Genomic DNA, 26,732 nt, shown 5'->3' on the forward strand with positions numbered 1-26,732 from the left:
TTGCTTACCCAATTACCTTTCCTCCTCTCTTCCCCATCATTAACTCCATGCGCACCTCCGATATCCCGCACCTCCGATTAGCACGATTGTCTATGCACGGTGCGAAAGAAGTTCAACATACAAACATAGACACATCCCTCTTCCCAACTTCCCTACCCACCCATCATACGCACTCAACACTAACCATGCATTGTCACTCTCATCATCGTTTATTCCATGCATCATCATCATATTCAACTGCTATCAAACTTCACATCAACTCCTCATCTCATCACGCAATTTTGATGTACAAATAGTTAATTCTCTTTTCAGCACCTTCGTCAAGGCGCTCTATAAATTTAATTAAGATGATAAAATCGTCTTGAGGTGCTCCATTTCATGAGCATGTAGACAATATACAAACATTTAAATTATTGTAATTGTAACGATACGCATGGCCGGAAATTATAAAGAAACTGGCACATAATAGCATTCCGAGCAGTGGATACATGTGTTGGCAAAACAATCTGCAAGCTCTGCCGTGCACATGCCCACGTAGCATTCACGGGGGAGCGGCAGATTGAAGATCCTGGACGCCGGAAGACTGGACGCATCTCAACACATGCTCCGCTGCTTACACAAAGACAAAGATCCCACCAAATAAACTTTGACAGACTGTTAGGGAAAGTGCTATAAGCAAACACCTATGAAGACCGGAACGACACACGAGGGGGTGGGTGGCCAGCACCACGCCCGGCCGCCTTTGTCTCCCCAGTGGCAATGTTTGCACCACCGCACCAGGTACTCATTTGAGGCTGAGTCGACCTAGGGGAGGCCCATGACCCGTTCAGATAATCGTCACTGATGTTGGCCATAAGCGGGAATCAAACTCGGGTCGCCGGGTTCGTGGTGAAGTGCGCTAACCATTGCGTCACCGCTCCCCACTGCTTACACACGCACACACACAGCGCCACTCGATTACGTAATGTATTCTAAGGGAACATTCTGGTTTCTAAGCCGACCCCGATGTAGGATCTGTCCTAGCGCCTGCATGCACTGATCGTCATCGCCGTCATCATCACCACCACCACCACCTCTGGATGAGCTGATTATTCCACGTGTCAATGTCTTGCGATGCAACAGGCTGCCTAGGTCCTGCAAATGAACTGATTTCATTGCGGCATCTCTGCCAGTTGATGTCCCTCTCGGTCATAGTCGTAAATAGTGCGTTTAAAGTTTGCAGGGACTGCTTAATAAGCAAACGGAGAACAATGCAACGAACAATACGAATCATATTGCCTGCATACAAATGAACTTCTTTCGCACCGGACGCAGCCAACTATGCAAATCTGAGGTGCGTGGGAAGGACGACGAACTGAACACAAAAAAAAACAGTTCTTAAGAAATGCGTTGTCAAGGGTCCTGTTCCCTGCGAATGCACAAATCCTATTCCTTGCGCATACTTGGACCTATTGCATCTCCGTAGATTGGACTTGATTCCCTGCGCACACAACGTGAACAGTGAGTGTTTGTTGATCGTGCGTGGGCAACGTGTGTACATAATATGCGGACAGCAGAGGCTTGCTCCCGATTTTTATTGGAGAGAAAAATGGGGGACGGACGAGAACATTTTGTATGATCCAAACTGAAAAAAAAAAATATGCTGTTGTATTGATCCGAAAAAATGGTGATGTCACGTGAAGCGGCGACACTGAGATCGCATCCTTGGCATTGCTTGTCCTGCCAAAAGCGATGTCACCCACCCAGTGTCCCGCGAGATTGGGTGGGCGAAGTCTAAATGTTATCACGGAAACACACTTAATAATCAAATAAATCTTCCAAGATCCGAAAAGCGATTCGAAATTGCCCTGAAAATCCGAAAATCCTGACTTTATTTTTTTAAATATTTTAATCCTTACTCATCCCTCGTGGGTAGTACAGCATTTGAATTAGACCGGGCGTTTTTTTATTTCTTACCCCACTCCATCACAGGGCGCTAACATGCGGAGCCGCACACGCATGTCGGACGGCGCAGAGCACATGGGCTCTCTGGCAAGCAGGGTGGGCGTGGCTATCACGCACCGCTACTCACTGTCAATGGGGTTTGTGTTTCAAACCGCGGTGTCAGGGGGAAGGAATCCTAATCATGCACTGCACGCTCAACCCTCCACCCCCTCCATGGTACACCCTCCTTCTCCTCCCACATTCTGTGATTCCTCCCCCCTCCATCCTCCTACAATCTGTGAACCTTCCATCGCCAGACTCCCTCCCCGGCAGACAAGCACCACATCCATTTCACGACGGCACCGCCCCCTTAAACGATTTTAATTTCCCCCCAAGTCGGAGACCTTCGCCGTTTCTAGACGACAGCCCATCCGCATCGTCATGCTCCATCATCGTCATCATCATCATCATCGTCGTCGTCATCGTCGTGTCAACAATACGGGGAACCGAGATTACGCACGCTCGCAATTGCAGGCACACTGCATCGCATACGCACGCACAATCTGTCTCTTAAAAATAAAAAAATTACGAACACACACTAGAACACTCTTTTGGATTTGAATCGTATTTTTTTTAATAATGTTAATAAATACATAGGTTTTATGAAACAAAATAGTTGCACTTACGTGCCCGTGTTTAATTTGTGTTTTTGATTATTTGCCTTCGAAAAAAAAAATCTGATCACGTCTCGCACGCCCAGAAAGGGCATCTCGCAACCCCAGGGGATGCGTGCACCCCAGGTTAAGAAGCACTGCACTAGACACACACTTGCTCTCTGTCACATCCAAAGACAATCATCGCCTGTATAGGATCCAATGGACTATTTGGGGCAAATGCCGTTCGACATGGCACACGAGGGCGTGGGTGATTAACATCACCACCCATCGCCTTTGTCTCTCCACACCGCACCAGGTACTTATTTAAGGCTGAGTCGACCTAGAGGAGGCCCAGGACAGGTTCAGATAGTCGTCACTGGTGTTGGGCGTGAACGGGAATCGAACTCGCGTGGCTGGGTTCGTAGCGCAGCGTAGCGCTAACCACTACACCATCGCTTTCCACATGTGCGTACAAACACACACACACGCACACACACAGACGAACGCACACAGTAGCCATATCAAATTGTTTTAGTTTTTTGGGCTTCTCAAGTCAAACCACTGGCAGCTACTTTCAGGCGGGGTAACAAATTGAGGGTTTGGTTACGGCTGATTGTTGGGGCTAATGAATCAACTCTGACTGTGTGGAGATGGGGTTCTTTACAAATGATATAATCATAGCCACGTTTTGCCCTGCAGGCCTAATTCTCTTCCATTATATTGGGCTTACGAGGCAGAGTGAAATTTGCTTGCACCACATATTAAAAAGAAAGTATTAACAACAACCGAATGTTTTTTGGGTCGTGAAAAATCGACGTTTTTCATTACAATAAACCTCATATATATAAATGAGTGGCAGTTCAAAATAAACATGAAAACTGGGTAGTAAATGAATACAGTCATGCCATTATTTTATTTTGATAGAGTGAAATGTTGTGATGTTTTATGATTCATCATATGCTGGACGTGTTTGAACCCTTCTCGTGTCTCTCTATGTCCCTCCGTGTGAGATGTTGATTTTATAAACAATGGGTTAATTGTTGGTGTAAATGCCCTTTTCTATGCTACTGTTATTGTGTGGGGACGTGTAATTTTACGAGGTTTTGGTTGCAGGTGTCTTTGTCGATAAAGTAATGAAAAATCAAGCGATGGCGTTTCAATTATGGTTTAAGTTGCTTACATCCCACGCTACCTGTCCAGCCAGCAGTACGAGTACGCCACAATTAGGCGATCAGCAGATCACTTGTGATGGTTAACATCTTGCCACGGTGTTAACTACCTCGTCTGGTATACAGGAGGTCATGGATTTGATGCCGACCCTGATGCCTGCCGTATATTTGGAGTTTGCATGTCTCTCCCTCTCCGGGGTCGCGTGGATTTTTCTCCAGGTCTTCCGGTTTTTTCCTCCGCATTAGAATCATGTGTTTAGAGTAAATTTGAAGTTTTCGTGACTGTAGGGATCCATACTTTTTGGTTCTTTCGGTAAAGTCACGGAGGTATAAAATGAAATAGATTAAATCACGACGTTTCGATCGCAACACAAGCAATCATTATCAGGTCGGAAAACCACAGCAAAAAATATATTGCTGTGGTTTTCCCACCTGATGATGATTGCTTGTGTTGCGATCGAAACGTCGTGATTTAATCTATTTCATTTTATACCTACTTGACTTTACCGAACGAACCAAAGAGTATGTATTTAGAGTATTTGGCTGCTATAAATTTCCACATAAGCCACTTCGTTGAGCTATCATTTGTGGCTAGATCGCTTCTGAAAATCGCTATGCAGCTTAATGGGCTTTTCCATGGTAAAATAAATATAGTTTTTAAAGTGTATTTTTTTTTTAATTGTGAGTACTCCCACATCTACCAAGATGTTTGTGCGGGTGGGAAGAGTCGGCAACAATTAACCTCTAGAGGGGCTCTCTCGAGCTCCCTCTGTGGAGAGAGCCTTTCTGTCAGCATTGGCATGAGCAAAACATTTCAGGGCTCCAACTTTACCTATACACGGCAAATTGCATCTTCCAAATTAATTACTCTGATCCACGTGCGCCACTTCTGTCTGTTATTATTTAATTCCAACGATGCGTCTGAACATACGCAAATCCTATATCCTGCCACCATGCGATTCCAATTTGACTGCACTTACACAAAATCATTTTTCCTGACATCACGAGCTTCCTATTGGCTGCACGTACACAAATCTTATTTCCTGCCACAACACAATTCCTATTGGCTGCAAATACGCAAATCGTATTGCATGCTCATAGACAAATACTATATCCTGCCACAACACGATTCTTATTGGCTGCAAATATGTAAATCCTCTTGCATGCTCATGCACATACCTTATTTCCTGCCACCACGAGATTCCTATTGGCTGCACATACATGCATCACATCATTTTGCCTGCCAGCACGCAATACCTATTGGATGCATATACACAAATCCTATCGCATGCACGTAAACAAATCCTAATTCGCGTGCCACAACGCGAATCCCATTGGCTGCGCGCGCACACACCATTTTGGCAGCAGCGTTCAACGTGACGGGAGCGACGTTGAACGCCGCGCGCAAATTCATTACCGGCTGGCCGTCGTTCTCGAGCGCGTGCCTTTCGCTCGGGCAGCTTGCTGCCATGTTAACAAGTGGCGCGCGCAGACGAATAGATCAGCCTGATCAATATGCATCGCTCGCGGGCGTAGTTTCCCCAGCGCACGTTCGTGCGTGCGTGCGGCATAACAAAAAAAAATAGAACCCACACCCCCACCGGCCCGTTGCGCTTAGGACGTGAGCAGCCTCGCCATGAACTCGGAGCCGTTGCTCATTAACCTTTGCTGCAAGCCTTGCGACCCATTTTTTTTTGGTTCTCAATCGTAAAAAAACAAAAACTAAACAAAAAAAACCATGTAGAATGTCAATAAATACATAGAGTTTGATGAAACAAAGCAGTTGTACTTCAATCTTGACTTAAAGCTTTCGTGACTGCAGGAATACATATTCTATTGTTCTTTCGGTAAAGCCACGTAGATAGAAAGATAAGAAAAAATATCACAAGGTTTCGATCGCAACACAAGCCCGTGTTAAAATTTGTGTTTTCGATATTTTTTTTAGTTTTACCTTCGAAATAAATCTGGCCACGTCTCGCGCGCCTAGAAAGGGGCACTTCGCTCCCCCAGGGGGGTGCGTGCACCCCAGGTTAAGAACCACTGCTCTAAAGCAAGCGTCGGAGCACTTATTTTCACTTGTGCGCGCGTGTGTATGCATGTGTGTATACGTGTGCGTGGGGAGCGGTAATGTAGCGGTTAGCGCGCTGCGCTACGAACCCGGCGACCCCAGTTCGATTCCCGCTCACGGCGAACACCGGTGGCGATTATTTGAACCGGTCCCGGGCCTACCCTAGGTCGACTCAGCCTCAAAATGAGTAACTGGTGCGGTGTTTAAACACCGCCACTAGGGAGACAAAGGCGGTCGGGCGTGGTGCTGGCTACCCACACCCATCGTGCGCCGTTTGGGACTTCATAGGTGCTCGCTAACAGCACTTGCCCTCAACAGTCTGTTTAGGCTATACGGGAGATATTCTTAGCTCTTTCGGTAAAGTCACGTTGAAGGGAAACAATGCAATAATAAAATATATATATAAAATAATAAAAATTGTCACGACGTTTCGACCATAACACCGTTTGTGTTTCCCTTCAACGTGACTTTACCGAAAGAGCTAAGAATATGAATTACTGCAGTCATGAAAGCTTTAAATCAAAATTTATACGGGAGATCTTTGTGCGTGCGTGCGTCTATTCGTGTGTCACGAGAGGCGGGGGGGGATGGAAGGAAAGAGGCAAACGGCCCCGCTTGTAAAACCATTAATGCTGCGGCACCTGGAGACTTAAGCGATGGATGACCTCTGACCCAACGGTGGCAAGAGTGTGAGTTGCATACGGAGGGAGGGTGGCAGGCAATGCTCCTCGCTCCGTTTGTCATCCATCAGCCACGCTACGCCGCCGTGGATAATTGAGTCCCCCGGTGAGAGCAAACCGCTTTTTTTATGTTTTGGTCTCCCAGTCGTTTGAATTGGACACACCCAGGGTGGCCAATAAATATGCTCCTCGATAGCGTGCGCGCCGTTTGACCGCCTGCGACACGTGCATTGCGAGTCTGCGCACCTCGGTCAGCTCCTCTAATGGCACGTCAAGAGACATCTTATTTTGGCAATGCCCACGCGCTTTTGATTTGTGTCACGACAGGTGATGTACATCAATTAAAGGGTTGTTGTTGTTGGGAACATCGGTACGTTGCTCTTTCGCTATTAAGTTCATTTTCCCAGAGCACTCCAACCTTGCTATTGTCCACCTTCAATAACTCTCCTAGATAAAATACCCTGTGTTTTATTAGTTATGTTTCTCTTACAGTTATGTCAAATTGTTTAGTGAACTTGTCGCAGGTCAAACGTTTCTGCTTAAATTTGTCTTATACCCAACTTTGCCGTGTTTATCTTTCCTTTAAGTTCTACAATTTCCTGCAAGTAACTCCATTGACCATTATAGTGACGAAGTCATCGGAAAATATCAGGTTAACAATGTATCCATGCATGTCTGTGCCTGTATTCCTATAACCCAATATTTGGAAAATATCAATTACTGGTGGCTGCCCAAATATGACTTAGCCACCGCAGCCACCTGCATTTTGTATGTTTTTAAAGACCCCCCCATACATTTCACAGGATGCCCCTATGGTGTGCCACTCATGGCCAAATATGGCCATAAATTATCTCAGATTTTTGTTTTTAATTTCACCTTCAGAGCTATGACAGTGTCTGTCTCCTCCTGTCACCCATCATTACCCCCCAAGGTGGCACCCCCGGTCTGCCATCAGCACTTGCCTTAAGAGGCTCCAAGCTACACGGAGACCCCCTCCCCCATCCACAAATCAACCCCGCACAAATTACCCCTGGCTTCTCAGGGAAACCGTGGTGAGGACGTGGTTAAATCATGATTGACCCATAGGCATGGCACAGCCTCATAATGAGTTACGGTAAGTGAGATTGAGTGAGAAGGTGGGGTTTTCTGCCGTGTGCACTGTGTGCACGCGTTCATGGCTTCCTCCATGGTGATATTCTGGTCAGATGTGAGAGGGATGACCGAATCTGTTAGGCTGCCAAATTTGCTATTTTGGCCGGGATAGTCACAATTTCAGAAAGGCTGTCCCGGTGTCCTGGTGTCCCGAAGGATGTTTCAAGTCGGTCAAAAACATTCTGGCCTCATGCTTGACTTATTATATGCGCAACAAATAAGAAATGTTTGAAATCCAGACGTAGAATAATATGGCTTGTTGTGGTCATATGAATTCGACCATAATGTATCAGGTGACTTTCTAAAGCAGTGGACAGATAACAGATGGTGATACTGATGAATAAAAATTGACAACTGCACACACTTAATCCAATTCACGTTATTGTTCCGATTATCAGGCACTATACGCATAATGTATTGGTTTAAACTATTCACATTCGAAGCGCTCGCTGCGTTGGAGAGATTGGGGCCGCTTTTTTTGCCGTTTTTATCTCGAGTAATTTTCGAGTAATCGGCCGTCAAATGTGCAGGTTTTTTAATTTCTCGCTCTGCTCACTCTTAATGCACAGGGAATACCGACTGTGTGTAATGTGCCATTAAACAGACGCGCACCTGCGGGCGAGCAACACCGTTTAATTGACACCCACACAGACGAATGTGCGTGTACACCGCCGCCGCGCAGAGAGGCACACAACACGAGCAACGAGCGCGGCAGATGTCCAAGTGCAGTGAAGTGCCTCTTATTCGCAGCCATATTTACCCACAATTCCTATTCCTGCGCCAAACGAATTTGGAATAAAGAAAAAAAGACACGCATGTAGTCCGGGAGGTAATTGTTCCTATTAGAGATTTTTTTCTTTCTGCAGGTAAACAAAGACGGTCACTGCATCACGCGCTTTTCAGATGCGCTTCTGCGGCTGTCTGGAAAGCTCTCTTTTCTGGTATGAACGTTTACATCTATATTGATAACGCATTTCTTTAGAACTGATTTCTGTCTTTAGTTTTGTCGTCTTCCCCCGCACCTCCGATTAGCACGGTTGGCTATGTACAGTGCGAAATAAGTTAAACATACAGACAGATATATACTAAACTAGACTATTACCTACCTCGCCAGATAAGCAGGAGGTTGTGGGTTCGATACCGACCCTGACGCCTTATATTTGGAGTTTGCATGTTCTCCCCGTGGTCGCGTGTAATTATCTCCAGGTTCTCCGGTTTTTCCCTCCACATTTAGAAACATGCGTTTAAAGTATTTGGCTTCTGTCAATTTCCACGTGATAAGCCACTTCACTGTGCAATCATTTATGGTCAGGTCGCTTCTGAAAAATAACAATGGAACTCAGTTGGCCTTACCTAGTAAAATTAACAAAAAATAGTTTAGTAGTTGCGTCCCACAATAATGCCGGTTGAATATACCGTATGGAAGAAGGTAAACACCGTCAATGAATCATCAGAATCATCATAATGATTCATTAAACGTGGGCAGAGGTGTGAAGAACATTGATCGTTATCGTAGAGAGGTGAGAGTGAAAATGAAGAAACTGCGTGGAGTCGCGAGGGTTGTGGAGTGAAGTTGACTTTGCCACGAGCATCACAAATGCACGTCACAATAAGTGACAATTTGCGTTCCTTTCTCATATCCACGGCTGGATGAAAATCGTTTCCAACCCCCGTGTCGGCCATGGGTAATGTTTGAGCATACTCCACCATGCCAGTCACCGGATTGGTGAAGTTGGGTGCCAGAACCGATTCAAATTTCAATCGCCACTGATATTTAGCCATGGCCAGGAAATGGACTCTGGTAGTCGGGTTCATAAGGAAGCAGCGCCACTGCTGAACCCCAAAATATACACGGCCTACGATATTGTACGTCCAGAATAAACACCTCATTCGAGACCCAAATATCGCAACCTCCTGGCTTTGACATTCCTCGAAGACACTGGGTGCAACCGTCAACCACATCAGAACATCAACAAGCCGATACACAAATCCCCTTCATAAATTGAAAATGAAAAAAAAATAAGCCACGGCAGTGCGATTGTGGCCATGCAACCCGATTTGGACCGTATAGTAAACCCATTGTGGTCTGCGCTCCTTCAACGAAGGAGGAATATTGAAAACTACTCTCTCTCTCTCTGCTGAAGCCATCTCGTGGCTCACAGACCTCGACATTGGCATTTAGCTCCTGAAGATATTTCAACGACTAAGAATAGATCTACGTTATGTCGGCAGGTATTACAAAAGTAAATTCATAAATCGCTACTACATGCACTATTTTCCTCTCGTTTTAACACTGCAAGTGACGTTATGATTATGCTACATGCTCTGCATGCTACAAATGTGAAAAAATTTGAAATACTGTGTAAGGAATTTTTTTTTTATATTTATTCTGGATTTTCCCTGAAACCCACACTCGCGACGTGGAGTTGTCGTGAACACATTGGTCTCTGTGCTTACCACGGAGCCTGCCCAGAGTTTAGTGATACCGTGAACGAATGTCCTGCAATGTCTGGGTTAACCTATAACAAAAATAAAACATCCCAGGTGTTTATATTAATTAAACAGTCCACTTTTGCTCTCCTATTCACACTATGATGGGGCAACAGTCATCGAACAGCCTCGAGCTCATGGTGGGAAATCCACATGCCAATGACAGGGGCCTGGCTGCTAACCTAGAACTACATATATTGTTCATATATTGTATTGAGATACAGCCGTGAATAATCCACGTGATCATCACCATCCCATAAATGTGCACTGATAAGTAGGCGTAAGTCTAACGTTAGGTTATAGTGACTCTTAGTGTCTTGTTCAATTATTTTGGCATGTAAATAAGCACACGTACACACACATCTAGAAATACTGCACATGAATATTTAAGTACTGTAGCATAATTAAATAAACACCAAACAAAAAATTCAAGTTTTAATGGCACTGCATAGCAATTGGTCTGAGGCCATGGGGCACAGCATATTAATAATTAAGGCTAATTAAACAGTGGAGAAAAAAAATATTAGCATAATTCAAAGCTGTGCGCTGGTTTGTGGCAATTTGCATAGAACACAGAATTGAATGAGGGCACTTTTGCCTACGCTGACCTGAATTAAAGTCTGCAGATGCATCTTTTTGAGAGGAGCAAATCGGCGCCAATTTCATTAAAGGCTTCCAACATCTCCACTGCTCAACTTCTAAATTAATAAGTGGCATGTTGCTATTGTTTTTGCAAATAAACTTCTCGGTAACAGAGAGAGATGATTGTAAGCACATTATGTAAGCGATTGTTTCATATCTACATATGCGTTGTGGACACACCGGTGGGCTGAAGTAGTCACTAATTGGCGCGTTGTGTCGCATGGTTGAGGGTTACGACACAACATTTATATTTACACGATCTAACCCAAAAACCTTTATTACGAGAGCCTCTTTTCTTTGCGGAGGAATATGATGAATAATGTCACACACGCAACCGTTACACACCTCCGGCTTGACGATGTTGGTGCGGTGTGTGGTAAGTTTTAGTAGCAAATGGTTTTGGTGATTTTGTAATTGATGTGTTGCAAAAAAAGCACGTGGAAGTGTGTCCTCAGAAAGGACGAACGGAGGGAGAGGTGGGACGGACATAGCTGGACGGAAGTAGCATAAAAGCTCCCCTCGCATATCCAATACAGGCCACACATTAAGTATATCATTCGTGAAATGACTTCTGTTAATTGCGGATATGTCTGACAACTTTGCGTCCGTGCACATCTCATTCTCAACACTTTTCAGAGCATCGATGTTACACGCAGTACATTTTAAATATGGACCATGAATATTGCTGCAATTACATATGTGTATGTTGAACTTCTTTTCGCACCATACGTAACCAACCGTGGCGAATCGGAGGTGCGGGGAACGACAACAAGCTAAACAAAAAAGCAGTTCTAAAGAAATAAAAGCACTTTTTACTATACAAGTAAAAAAAGAAAAAATGGAAGAAAAATGCTACAAAAATGAAAAAATAATGCTAAGATGGCAGTTGCAAGGCAGCAAGGCAGCTCCCAAGTGCACACCAGTGAGTCTTCCTGCGCCCAATTAGAAGCCTGGCAAAGCCATTTCGTCAGCAAAATGTGCACTCACACGTGCCTGCTTAGACAGTACTCAGCAACGCCAGACGTCTAGGAGAAATGCTCACGCAGGGACAAACAAAGGAAGAAAAAAAACCCCTGCCCCCGTATAGCCTTCAATTGAGTGTTGAGGCAACAGCTGTTAGCGAGCGTCTTTGAAAGTCGTCAAACGAGAGGGTGGGTAGCCAGAGCCGTGCCCGGCCGCCTTTGTCTCCCTAGTGCTGGTTACACATCGCACCGGGTACTCAGTTAAGGCTGAGTCAACAACAGAAATAACCCTTATAATTGGGTGTGGAATGTTTGGGAAAGTATTGCTGCTGGAGGCCCTGTTATTGACATCAAACAGCCCACGAGTGGACATGAGATCCAGGAGCATGGCTGTATGTTTTGCAAAAAAATATATATATCTAAGCATCTTTCCCTATACCGTTTTGTGCTGTTGCTGAGCACCTCTAAAGACAGGCCTGGTGCCCGCAGGGGAGTCGTTTTAGTCAGCACATTTAAGCCCGAGTCAACTTCTGGGAAGAACACAATTTTCTCCAAACGCATTCAGGTTGACTGCCCGTGCAGGCCAATTGACGGGCAGTTGGCTCACCCTTGTGGCGTTTGAGGTCATGATTTAGAGAGGAAAAAAAAAATTGGGGCTCCATCACTTTGCCACCTGTTCAAGTGGCAAGTAGCCACGTGATCAAAAACAGCTTGAATCCAAAATCCCTCCCACCTCACCTTCTTTCATACAAACTAATCTACGGAACCGAGGATGCCGACAGTGATAGATTATGATGCATTGATAATGTGAAGGAGTGTGTGTTTCTGCATATTTTTGCACGTTCACCTCCGTGTGCGTTTGAAGCCCAGATCCGTGTACAGGCTCTGCAAGTTCGGGCGTGAACAGCTTATAAGCCCATCGCATTATTCCCTGATCCAGCACAAAGGCCACACATTAATATTTGGCAACCAGAGCATGCAAAGCTGAGGAGCAGACGGGGAGAAGGGAGACGGACACAGCAACACAGAGGTGGAGGAGAAATGGACTCAGCAAGATGAGACGGGAACATAGAAGCTATGGGGGAAACGAAATAATGTTTATGATCGCCCAGAGCATGGTGAATGAGGACAGACACAGCCACCCAAAGAATGGATAATGGAAGTATGGATGATGACGAGGCATGTTTTGTTGTTGTTGTTGGTATCTTGAACAACCAGGCAACCTTGACACACAAATTCCAGCTGAAGGGCCAAACAAAGAGAGCAATGCACCGAGCTCTGTGTGTGCCGTTGCAGTTTGGCCTCCGCTCACAAACATTACAAGGTGAAATCCAATTTTATAAATCCTCTCTCACATTTTTATCCACAAGTAACACTGAAAGCCCTGTTCCATTTCACTGGGACTCAAATTGAAAGTTGGGTTGTTGGGTTTTTTTTGGTAATGATAAAATACATTTTTGAAGGAAGAAAAAAAAGCAATACAGAATAGGCCTATACCATCCACCCACACGGCTTTATGTTGATGTTTTATCATTATTTGAATCACTGGTCATGACTAAATTATAAAAAAAAACTATGCAACATCATGACATTGAGGTCTTTTTGTTTTGTACGGTTGTGGTTATAGATTATATATATATTACATTGCGATGGACATTTCTATGCTGGGAGTAAAGGCATGAAGTTAATTGATTCTAAACTATATATAGATATAGTACAGCTATTATGGATTGATCAAAACAAATTGTACGGCAAAGTATATCCCTACAAAAACAAAAACAGGCCAATGGGTTAACGCTTGTTTATTTTTGGCGTCTGTAAGCCGGCGGTGGTAATTCCACATTCATTTAATCCGCAGTGCAATAGCAGGCTGAGTCAGCCTCGCAATGCTCTGCTTTTACATGCAAATTACCTTATGACAAACCACAGCATTCCTGAAACCAAACGTGTGCCCCATCCTAAGTGGCACTCGGCCAGATTGTAAATAAATCGATATTAGTTGAATACGTAGGCTGTGCATGTATATTTTATGTTGATTACCCTCTGAATAACCTAACCGCTGATGTATATCCATTGTAATTGATATGCATTAACGCCCCCTTCCTCTCGCCTTCCCACCTGATTGGCTCGCATTTATCCATCTATTTAAGGCCGAAACAGGAGGATTTCTCCACACCTCTGTCTGTCACCTGATGATGCTAGTCGTAATTACTGGCGAAAATGTCGTACTCGAACTGTAAATGTTGTGTGTATACGCTCCAACACACTGGTGTGCTGTACTAGGAACGAATTGGCATATTCTGTTTACGTGACAAACCTTACTTTTTGGTTTGTCGAGTGGTGGCGGGTTTAATGACACATTAATAGTTACGCAATCTAACCCAACAACCTCTATTATGGATATATAGATATTATAACTGGGATAGAAAATACACACATTCAACGTTATGTTATATGTATTACCTATCATACTAAAATTATTATTTTTTCATTACACGTGAAGCTAATTTAATATAAATAATAAAATACATGTTTTGATGTTAGAGGTTATTGTAATTCACAAATATTATATAATAAACACAGGTTTAAATTATGTTTTGGGATATGAGTGTGGATATTAATTACGTGGGGCTATTTGATTAAAATAATAAAATATACGATTTTATGTTCGAGGTTATTGTATTCATACATAATTTATAATAAACACTAGTTTAAATACTGTTTCGGATTGTTATGAGCATGCATATTGTCTGAATACATATTAGAAATGATTTATTTTTCCTAACATGCCTTCACATTTTAAATGTAACAATAAAATACACTCTCTCGTCTGATTGTAAAGTTTTCTAAATAAATTCCTGATAACAATCATGCGGTTGTGGTTTGTCTCACTTCTATGGAGGTCGTTCATTACGATTAAACTGCACAAAGACTTTAATTTTTTTCATTTACATACAGTACATATACCGTAAGTATTCGGATGTGGCACAGACACAATGTTTCACAAACCAATTCAGAATATGCACCCCTTGGCAATCGGCCATTCACAGCCTACGATGTGACCAAAAACAATAAATAAAGAACTAACAATAATAATAACAATAATAATAAAACAGATCAAAATACAGGATAGCCTGAGGCTTATACCAGGATGGCGTTCGGGGAGAGAACAAAATAGCACAGGCCACAAACGGCATTAATAACCTCTTTAAAAACAGAGCCAAAAAAAATCTCTGGAAATAACTACATTTTGGCTATGGTCTAGCGGGCACCTTTTATGATTAAAATCTGCTTCAGTCGAGCAAACAGAGCTCCATAAAGACAGGGTGGAGGGATAACAAAAAAAAAACCCCAGGCATGAACCTTGGCAGCAAGTTAAACATGCAATCAATGGAGCGATACTACTCAGCCCGGAGATTGAGAGAATCTCAGAGCATTATAGAAGCCAGAATCGCTATTTAATCTCGAATTTATTACCAAATCTTCAGTGTGACACCGGGTTTCAGCACGCGAGCGCCCGGTGTTTTTGGTTTGAACTGTTTTGATTTTACAGCAGGTCTTTACTGAATGCATTGTTTTGACTGGGAAAACTAGAGATACAAGAATCCAGGGAAGACAGCGAATTAAGCGCAAAAGCAATTTGAGCAATTTAATGCAACTTTGGGTGTCTAATGCTAAGTAATTGTGTAAATATCATGGACTGAGCTAAATTGAAGGGAGGCCACGATCACTGATGTTTTTGAGAAACGACATGACACAGAATTAGAGTGAGATGGATCTAGCCCTGTATGTATGTGTGTATAGTATGTTGAACTTCTTTGGCACCATACGTAGCCAACCGTGTTAATCGGAGGTGCGGAGGCCCCTGGGGTAGGGGGCGAGAGGGTCTCTGACTATTTTACTGCGAGACCAAGGGCAAAGGTGACCCTGCAGTGTCAGGAGTGGCGGACTGAACGGTCAGCTCCCCCTCCTTCTAAATGATGACAATCAAACAACATTTTCGTGCAAATGCTGATTTTCCATTAAAGTTCGCCAGTTTGGCGAATGCCCCTTAACGGCGGAGGGCAGTGACGTGGCCTAGCGCTAACGCATTTGCCACTGCGAAACAGAGCTTTATAGCTCATCGGATTCTTCCAGTATGAACTAATAAATATTCTGAATCTGTTGCACAGGTCCATGGTTCGAATCCAGTAGGAGCCTCCCTGGTTAATACCGCGTTGTGTAATATCCACAATTACACTACACGCTATCTGCTTCACAGTGGACGTGAAAGATCCCCTGACAGCATTTGCTAGAGTGGGCAATTGTGTGCCAGCTTCATGGTCAAAATTTGCCCATTTTGCATTGTAAACGACTCAATTGGAATACACATAGCGACCATCACTCCCCTGCTGCAAAAACTTGGCAGGACCCTCCTGAAAAAGAGTCGGGAGACTCATTGAGGCTTTCCTGGGTAAACAAGCATCATGATAATGCAAACTATGGCAGAATGCATGACAGACAAACGTGTATTGCACTGTTACTCATTCTGTTACTCATTGATTAGCAAATGAATGTGTTCACTCATGATACATGCATGGCATACTACATAGGAGATCAATTATTAACAATTAATTCCATTCATAGGGTTAAATTACATTTATGGACTCTTTGGTTCTTTCGGTAAAGTCATGTAGAAAACAAAATCTAATAATAATGGAATACGACGTTTCGGTTGCAACACAAGCAGCCATCATCAGGTAAGAAATAATGATAAAACACAGGCACAGAAACAAAATAAGCAGACACACACGCAGAAACACACCGAGCGAGACACACACCAAGACAAACAGAAGAGAGAGGGAGATGGAGCAGCTCAAGCTTTACAAACAAGATGGAAAAAAAATACAACAAACAATCCTCATGATATGTCCAAAAACGAGACAAAAAAGTAAAAAAAAAATATCATCAAATGGATGTACGCATGTTGAACTTCTTTCACGCCGTACATAGCCAACTGCGCTACTCAGAGGTGTGGTAAAATTACATTTAAATCATGACAATAACATTTTAACAATCGCCAATTGAATCATAACAAGATGAGCAAATAGATCTGAGACATGTATAATGTACTTATTATGCACTGCTGCATGAGGCCCCCTCCACGCACCTTGTGTCACGAAGTTCATCTGACGACAATTTACTCTGGTGGTCAGTCCAGATTGCTGTTGCTAAAAAAGGATAGATGTGGCTTCATAGAAGTGCACATCTCTGGAGACCACCTGGAGAAGATTCCAGGCATGTGCTGACAATGGTGGCGAATATGTGGAGACTCTTTGACTTTTTGAAGCTATTAACATTACATTCGTTATTATGTTACAGTGCATATTCCGTTCTTTTCCCATTAAAAATGATAGTCCCATTTAAGTGTTAACATTCTTTTGAAGCACTCATAGCCACGAGAGGGCTTTAGGAGAGAGTTCGTGTAGCTTTATAATTGGTTACATCGTGTAAATATAAATGTGTCCTTTATCCACCAACACCCGACACAGCCAATTAGTAAGGTTCGTATTGTAAACAAAACGTGCCCATTAGCTACTACTTCAGCACACTGGTGTGCTGGAGAGTAAACCCACAAAAATTTACAACATTCACAGAAACAGTGGCTTACCGCACGGTCCACAAGCGGAGCGAGCAGAGTGGGTGGGGGAGGGGTGAAGTGACGAGTGGGGGCCCAGGCGAGGCGACTCACAGCACGATGTTGGTGGCCTTGCGGATGACGCGGATGCCGAACGGCTTCTCGGTGACCTCCACGCCGTACAGGGTCTCGCTGGCGGCCACGCCCGTGAACCGTGGTACCAGTGGCACCTCGAAGCGTGATGCCGTGGCATCCGTGATCTGTGAGACGAAGAGCCGAGTTGAGCAGGGATAGATAGGCGTGTGCTGCTGGGCTTGTGGTAGTTCATCCATAACTTTTAAAGAATGCATAGCACCTCCAAGCAAATCAAGTGGGGCCCTGGGATTAATAAAAAAACACGAACGCACCAACTAATTTGCAGATACTCCACTGATTTTCATGACTATATCGATATCTGCTTCAAAGCAATCGCTCCGTGTGTAACAGGGGAGAGTGGTAAAATATTAATTTCTTCCGTAATTCTTTTGGTTGGGGGTATCGATACGTGAACCATTCTGTGCATGCATTAGACGATACATCAACAACAAAACTCTGAAATAATTATACGAACGGTAATAAATTGAACTTTGCAAAAATATGGAACGCAGCAAAAACCATGCCGTTCAAGTGGCTTTAAGCTCAGAAGCAAATGGTAACGATTTTTTTTTTCGCGAGTGAAGGCATTTAAGCAGTGAGAAAGACTGCCTGCCCGTCTGCCTGCCCACCTTGAAGTGTAGCTTGGTCTTAGTCTGCAATTCCACTTCAAGGAGCAGCCGGTTGATGATGTCGCCCCCAAACCTTACTGGGGCCGGGTTGCTATTCAGCTCGTATTTGAAGCCTGTGCACAGCACACACACACGGAGCACACACACACACACACGGAGCACACACACACACACACGGAGCACACACTCACCAACCGCTCTTTGCAGATTTAGCCGAGCGCACATCGGCACTGCTTGAGTAGCATTTGGTTAACCGTCTTGAAAGGGCAAACACTAGCCACTTTGTATATACGACGGATGTGCTTTGAAAATATACGGATGCATTTGGGATTAACACATTTCGAAGTTCAGATTTTAGTCTTTTTAAGAACAATCTTGAATCTTACTTTTTTAAGATTTTCAGATTATCTAAGTGAAGTAATACTTAAACGTGTTTTTGTGCTAGAAGTAGCACATTCAAAAAGTGACTTAACACAAACCGTCCAATCCGAAATGAAACACAAAATTCGGACCATTCGAAAGCTTGTGCTTAGGCCCCATTTTCAGATTTTTTGGAATAATCCAGAAATCAAGAACGCATAAATACTATTCATGTGAATTGCTTATGCATATGAAACGTACGTGTTCATATCAATGTCTATTTAAGTGGTCTATTGATAAGAGTTTTTAAGTAGTTGCGTGACATCAACTTCCAGGGCTATACTCTGACATAAGGTGGTGTGCACTGTGAGTCGTGAGAGTTTGAAATCTTATTTCGTATGTCAAGGTGAAATTTGCAACGTTATACGTGTAAATTGAGGTTATTAAGCCATTGAATAGTCTCTGTGGAGGCTTGGCGGAATTAAAGATACATATACAAACACTTATTAGGAATAGAGTTTGAAATTAAAGTGTCTTAGTCTCAATTGAAAGCTAAACACAAGTGTCAAAAAGTATCCCCATTTCTTAGGCTCACAGCTATACATGTCCGCATGATCTACAACCTTGCTGCAATCGTAAATATATCTGAGAATGAATATTTAAATAGAAACAATTATGCTCCATCCTTATTTATTGTAATGTTTTATTGGGCACGGGGAAACCACTTACAAATTGGCTCTGATCTTATCTCAGTCAAGATGCACTACAAGCCAGCCTCGCCATACGAATTGGAAATGATCGCAAAGCTCACACGGCAACAGTCATCTGCGTGCTCTCCTCATTGTAATGTCGACTGAGTTTGCCACATCTTAATTTGTATCTAAATCCCATTTTTTGCTGATTATTCTATCGATTTTGGTGACCGTTATCCCGTTTAAGAGACCTTGGCGTATATCATAAATTGAGCCCTGTGCAAATTTTATAATTATTATCTTGGATATATATTAATTTCATCAGCATATTTCTAAACTAAAACTATTTTTTTTTTAATATAGGATAAGGTCCACTGAACTATTATAGCTATTTCTCAGAAGCGACCTGGCCACAAATGATAGCTCAGCAAAAAATGGCTTGTCATGTGAAAATCTATAGCGGCCAAATTTTGTAAATGAATGTTTTTAAATGTGGAGCGAAAAGTCCATGTGACCGTGGAGCGAACATCCAAACTCCAAATTCATCAGCGTTAGGGTCGGAATCGAACCCACGACCGTCTGGCATATCAGATGAGGGAGTTAACATCTCGCCCCTGCAGCGCTCTATTTTTGTAGGTGGCTGGGTGTTTCAGGTGGTTAATAACATATCAAGGCGACGAGCCATAACGAGTGAGAACCCGAGTTTTAATCCATATAATGACACACGCAATTAAACCAGGTTCTCCAGGGTGAGTCGATGGTCCCAAACTTGATCACGCGAAAGACCCGATCACGTTAAATTTGATTTCGATTGATTTAGACGGAAAGTTCCACCTTTGACATTTCACAATTTCAGCTTGATTGACATGAGAAAAAAAACTATTTGCAGGGCATGTAAAATGTGTCCCTTTTGTAGAGAAAAAAACAGGTTTACTTAAGTGATTTCAAAGTTAATTACTTTATGTCATCGTTCAGGGTCATTCTCTGAAAAATGTAGTTCTCTGCTAGTTGACGTAATTTTACATTTACTTATTTTCATTTCAAGGCATAACACATATACCACCCGTATAATGAGATTTTTTTTTGTAAATGTAAGAACTTAATACTAATTATATTTGTTGGCGTCTTTCGGTAAAGTTACGTAGATAGGTACAAGTGAATAAAAATAATAAATATAAAATAAATAAAAACTACGACGTTTCGATCACAACAAAAGCGATTGCCATCAGGAGGAAAGAGGGGGGAAGCTGCTGAATGCAGACTTTTATAGGGTGTAGCCCCAGGGTCATAAGCGAAGTGGGCGGGGCTAGTGATGTTAATGTGAGAAATTAGCATAATGTTAATGTAAGATCGGAGAGCGGCCTCCGTGACGAGTGCGCGGGTGGCTATGTTAATGTAGAGATTAGCGTGTTGATGTGAGATCGCAGAGCCATAGTGACGTAGAGGTCGGCGTCCAGAGGTGGCCACATTGGCGCGAGAAATTCAACCCGCTAATGTGAAATCGGAGAGCTGAAACCACAGGGAAAATTTAAAAAAAATGAACATCGGAAGGTGGCAGGATGGGAATATCACAGCCAGTTATGACTTAAACTGGTCGACCACGTGTTTTCAATGATTGCTGAGTTTGTACCCATCCTCTCGGTTTAAATTGTGTCTGTATATATGGATGGCTTCATGAACGAATCTTTATTGATAGCCAGTGGGCTTACAAAGTACCTTGGTCTTAGAGAAATCTATTTAGTGTGAGCCAACCGCATTGAAAAAATAATCAGCCATGGCCGACGTGTTGGTCCAACCGTGTTACAAATCTGCCTTATGCTCACGAACACGGTCCGAGACATGTCACTTAGTTTCCCCAATGTAACTACTGCCGCAGACACAGCTTAGTTTGTAGACGCCGCAGCATTGCATGTCAGGGATCACATCCTTCACAGATGGGATCAGATCACAAATTTTATGTACTGTGTTAAATCGAGCCTGGATCTTGTGTTTGCTCAAGATTTTGGAAATCTTATAGGTGACCCCTATTATGTATGAAAAAGGTAATGGTTTTTATTGGGTCCTCAGATTGTTCTTTCTCAACGGTTCTGGTGGTAGCTTTACGGGTTGTGTGGTCCGAATATCCATTCATCTTGAGAGCTTGGTGCACGTGTTTCAGTTCACTGGCTAGGTGATGATGGTCGGAGATGCATCGAGCTCTATAGTGTAGAGTTTTGATGAGGGAATAATTCTGGGATGGATGGTGGTGTGAGTCAGGTTTTTGGTAGGCATCCGTATGAGTTGCTTTCCTGTAGAGAGTGTCCCATTGAGCCATCTGGTTTCTTTTCGATTAGAACATCCAAAAATGGTAGCTTGCCATCCTTTTCCACCTCCATGGTGAATTTGATGGCTGGGTGTATGGAATTAATGTGGTTGAGGAATTGGTTCAGAAAGCTGGTCAGCCATGTGGCCAGATGACGAACGTGTCATCTACGTACCTCTTCCACAAGGACAAACGTAGAGTGGATGCCTGGATGGCGTCTATCTCAAATTTATACTATTTAATTGAGAAATCATTTAGTTGAGTTAATTTCCTCTTGATTTGAAGCTTTCGTGACTGCAGGAATCTATACTCTTTGGTTCTTTCGGTAAAGTCACGTAGATGGAAAATTTATAGATCAGACGTTTCTATCGCAACACAAGCGACCGTCACCTGAAGATGGTCGCTTGTGTTGCGATCGAAACGTCTGATGTATGAAATTTATATCTACGTGACTTTACCGAAAGAACCAAAGAGTATATGATCTCCTCTTATACATGGGGGTTGAATATTGCACGTAATAGTATACAATTTACCCCATTTATCTGTCAAATATTGCAGATAATAGAAATAATTTCCCACTTGGCAGTGAAAACATTCACGAAAGATAGGAAGATGTTCTGTATGAAAACAACTCATGAAAGGGGAAAAAAAAAACTTTGAAGATTGGAGAGAGTAGAACAAAATAGGGCCACTGATAGCATAACTTTTTCTGGACGCTATAGGCCATGTGGATAATTAATAGGAGTTAAAGGAAATAGGGTGACAGATAAGGGGAGTTATCCTGTACTCGTACGCCCGGTGAATCTGAGTTGAACCCATCACGGGTACACACCAAAATAGCGCACAGACACCTTAAGCACAGATTATAACTGCACACACGGTTCCCATTCTGGAGATAATTTTGCGCTGGAAACATAAGGCGACCATGTGTTGTATGGCCCCGAAAGGGCGTTAATCCATGCATCACGGGATCGGGAGTGTGTGCACGCGTGCGTGTCTATGCATGCGCGCGTGTGTGTGTGTGTGTGCACGCGTGGGGAGCGGGGTAGAGTAGCGGTTATCGCGCTGCGCTATGAACCTGGCGACACGAGTACGGTTCCCGCTCACGGCCAACATCAGTGACGATTATCTGAACCGGTCCTGGGCCTCCCCTAGGTCGACTCAGCTTAAAAAAAATCATCTGGTGCGGTGCGTAAAAACATCGCCACTGGGGAGACAAAGGCGGCCAGGCGTGATTGCTGGTCACCCACCCCATCGTGTGTCGTTCTGGCCTTGATAGGTGCTCGCTAACAGCACTTGCCCCAATAGTCTATCACAGGCTATACGGGGGATCTTTGTCTTTGCATGGGTACAAACGCACGTGGTGTGGGACTCATCGCAGGGAGAATCCACATGCCACTCGAAAGCTGGCACATTTGCTCTGATATCCCACAGGCGATGCACGCGCAAATCAGCTGTGCTTGAAGCTCATCACCCCGTAAATCCATCATCGCATTGATACCACTCTCATGAAGAATTAAAGGGACATGTGCATATGCTTATAATTGGTTATTCATGGTCGTTTGTTCTATCAGTTTTTTTACACACTGAGATATTGTGTGCCCTTATTTTTTCGCATCCTCGGTGTCTATTGTCAAAAGAGAAAAAAAAAACGTGGGCCCTTAGTTAGACATACGCCTGTGGCCAGATTACTCGGAATATGCTCGATCTTGTTAGATCTTGGAAGCTGAGCAGGTCCAACACCTGGACAGTGCTAAGATGCGCGCCCACCATGCCCAGCAGGTTTCTCTATGCCGCTCTTGGGCTACGTGGTGTGATTTTTTTCAACTGTACTTTTACACTCACAAATCTATGCTCCTCACATTCATCAACCCGAACTGACTGGAATGAAGTGTGTTCAAATAACCCCTGAATAGCCGTACAGCATGGGGAGGCAGAGGGGGTCTCCATCCAGCAGTAGATTGACAAAAGTCTTACGTACGTATGCATGCGTAGATAGAGACCATATATACATATGGAGGTAATTTGAGATGTGTTTTGAGGATGATATCAGAATCATAATATTTATTTATACTGGAGGAGTGGGGGCGGGAGAGAACGTTGCAATAAGAAACAACACAAAATAACGAAAGGATTGTAAAGTATAGAAAAGGCAAACAAATCACTTTAAAAATATATTAAAATGCAACTAAACCATTGTTTTGTATCTTACCATGTAAAACCCACTGAAGTAATTGCTTCTTTTTCAGAAGCGACCTGGCCACATGAAAGCTTGACAAAGGTGGCTTATCGCGTGGGAATTTAAAGCAGACATAATTGGCCACAGAACGGCAGTCGTGCACCATCGATCTTGACCCGACGCGCTGCGTTCGTTTGGCTGACACGGAGGTGGAGACCAAGGCAAGAAGCGTTGTCGCCGACGCTAGCCGGATCGGCCTTTCACAAGTCGGACGACTGAAGGGGCGTCTCGTCACACGCATTCTCGTGACTCATTGCGATTGGCCATCAACGTCGTACACACACACAAAACAACTATATAGTGGCGGTCACAGTGCACTGGGGCAGAAAATTAAAGAGCCCCCCCGATGAAGATGTGGAATTCCTGTGGATTCATGGGGAAATCTCGCCCCAGAACAGAAAGCAATTTCGCACAGCCTTGGCTGAAGCTACTCAGTTGCCTGAGAAACAGCGTCTAGAAGACACGGAGAAGCAACAAGGCAGGAGACGCGGGTTTAGAAGTCGTTTGAGTGTCGACCTGTGCATCTGAATCTCAGGAGTTACCCTGAGGCCACTGTGCATGTGATCTCTGCGGAAAGCTGTGTCGCTCTAACGACGGTCTTCATGGTTACAAGCGAACTCATAGGAATCAAACACTACAACCACGTAAGGTGACGAAGGATTACTGACTTCCAATGCAAGAGAGGTCATTGTCCTTGAGTTACGGATTGCATGATGGCGATGATGATGATGGTTCACACAGCCCACGATAGCCCAAACGTGTTGGCAGATGTCTTCAATGCTTAAGGGTGGCTCGTTCTGCTTCTGTTTGCATAAAGCAGCAGCTTTTTTTATTAAGTACGTATTAGCGATGAGTTTAACATTACGTTATTTAGTTTTTATGTATATTTACGTGCAACTTCAGATTTCAATTTGAATCGTAAAAGTTTGGATTTTAATGATTACATTTTTAAATGATCACCGTGTATGCACCGTCTGATAATTTTGTGTGATTTTCGATATTTACATATATATAAAGTAGTGAACTAATTGTCTTTTGTCAACGTGACACTTTTTTTTGCTGATTGTCCGTGTCGGGTGGTGGAGGGTTACGACACATTTATAAACAACGCGATATAACCCAAAAACCTTTACTCTGAATAATGTATTCATATATATGTTAATAATTTTATATATATTTTTGTAAAATTTTCTTCATGACATTTCACATTCGAATATAATGTGCCAACGGTAAGACAATAATTTTGACGTGAATATTTTTCAGATTCTAATAATTTACACAAAAGAAACGTCAGGTATCACGGTTTTTTTTGTGCATTCGAAGACCTCATAACCCGGCTTAATTTTCCAATGTGTCGGATTAATCCAAAATATAATTTGGCTACCTCCATCAGTGGTGCCATATACTCCCTCGCAACAGCTTGGTTCAAATGCGAACACCATGTTGGCTCAACTCAAGAGGCGTTAGACCAGGCTTGCGGTGACATGAACAATTGAGTCATTGTTAGTATTGATTATTATTTCTGTTATACGGGAGGGGGGCGGGGGGGTGGACGTACCTGCTGGAGTTTTGCTCGAGCCGACAATGTCATAGCCGCCGCTGTTTTTTAAGTAGAAACACCAGGGCACATTGGGAGTGCCAGATTCTTTCCAGCAGCAGCCCCGGGCCTCGCAAGATTCCTGCATGAACACATGGGAGACGTACAAAGATCCCCCCCGTATTAGCCTTGATAGAACTATTAACTAGAACTAATTTACTTTTTCCTTATTTTTACCTTTTGCCAGGTAAGGCCCACTGCACACTCTTTTTTTTTTCAAAAGCAACCTGGCCCACAAGTGATGGACTCAACAAAGTAGCTTATTGCCTTGGAAATGATTAGCAGCCAAATAATCTGGCAGGCAAATATTTTATTCCAGCCAAATAGACTGTTGGGGCAAGTGGCGTCAGCGGGCAACCGTGGAAGCCAGCTGAGCACAAGAGGGGGTGGGTGGCCAACACCACGCCCGACCGCCTTTGTCTCCCCAGTGGCGATGTTTACACACGGCACCAGGTACTAATTTGAGGCTCAGTCGACCTAGGGGAAGCCCAGGACCGGTTTAGAACATCGTCACTGATGTTACTCATGAGCGGGAACCGATCTCTGGTTTTTCTAGATTCGTATATGTTTACAGACTGCCCTCGTAGTGAATTGTCTTTGCGCTGTTCGCCTTTTGTCGTTCTCTGTTTGAGGCGAGGCACAAAAGAATGCTGTCTCTGGTGTGGACCAATCAGTTTCAAAGATAATGGATATATTACCAGAGTATGTTTTTGCTTGGATGTTAACCACAAGTATGCGGTTGACATGCAAGCAACCACAAGTATGTGTGGTTAATGCAGACATGATTCCTTGCAAAACATCTGTTTGGTGTTTTAACATCTAAACACCTGTTTTATTGCCAAAAAGGGTAAACCCTATTCCTATAGACCGCACCAATTGGTCTTGTTTTAAGGCTGAGCCGATCACGCAAATGTGCCGGTTTTTGGTATTCAGTTGGCGTGGTTTTGAATGCACCGTGGACACTGGTGCCCATTTGACACACGAGCTGCACGAATAATAGAGGCACCTGAGAAGCTTTGGCGTCTGGGTGACAGTCAAAGCGCATGGCATCGACGATGGGATCGGTGCATGAGGGCTCGACAGCCGCTGAATCTGAAACAACAATCGACACAATACGGGGGCACAAAAAAAAGTTCTGTTAATCGACAACACGTAATGGGGATGTGCAAACGGACTTCATATAATCATTGCAGGGACGATCTGTAAGTGGTTGAGTTCTATATAACTAGGTGCAAAACTAAAACCACGTTCGAACAAAGGTGCAAAGCAAAAGTAAATCATTATCTTTCGTATGTACGTAACATTTCTATCGCACCGTACGTAGCCAACCATACGAATCGGGGGTGCTGGTTCGGCATGTTGCATGACGTTTTTCTCCACGTGCTGGGAGCTTCTTCAAGTTCCTGAATAAACTAAATT

The 26,732-nt window shown here is 43.5% G+C and overlaps 1 protein-coding gene across 9 annotated transcripts in view; it reads right to left on the reverse strand.

Annotated features, from left to right (window-relative positions):
• Positions 1-26,732, reverse strand: part of LOC116954442 (sucrase-isomaltase, intestinal-like) — a 382,301-nt gene that overhangs the window by 285,252 nt on the left and 70,317 nt on the right. For all 9 annotated transcript variants that reach the window (XM_032974950.2, XM_032974949.2, XM_032974952.2 and 6 more), the window contains 4 exons: positions 26,320-26,405; positions 25,275-25,395; positions 18,124-18,236; positions 17,474-17,619 (listed from right to left, as the gene is read on the reverse strand). In XM_032974950.2, coding sequence (XP_032830841.2) covers positions 17,474-17,619; positions 18,124-18,236; positions 25,275-25,395; positions 26,320-26,405 — 466 coding nt within the window. The remainder of the gene's footprint in view (positions 1-17,473; positions 17,620-18,123; positions 18,237-25,274; positions 25,396-26,319; positions 26,406-26,732) is intronic.

Source organism: Petromyzon marinus, chromosome 55, assembly GCF_048934315.1.
Source record: "Petromyzon marinus isolate PM22_M1 ecotype Great Lakes invasive population chromosome 55, UKy_Petmar_22M1.pri1.0, whole genome shotgun sequence".
In the NCBI taxonomy this organism is placed as follows: domain Eukaryota; kingdom Metazoa; phylum Chordata; class Hyperoartia; order Petromyzontiformes; family Petromyzontidae; genus Petromyzon; species Petromyzon marinus.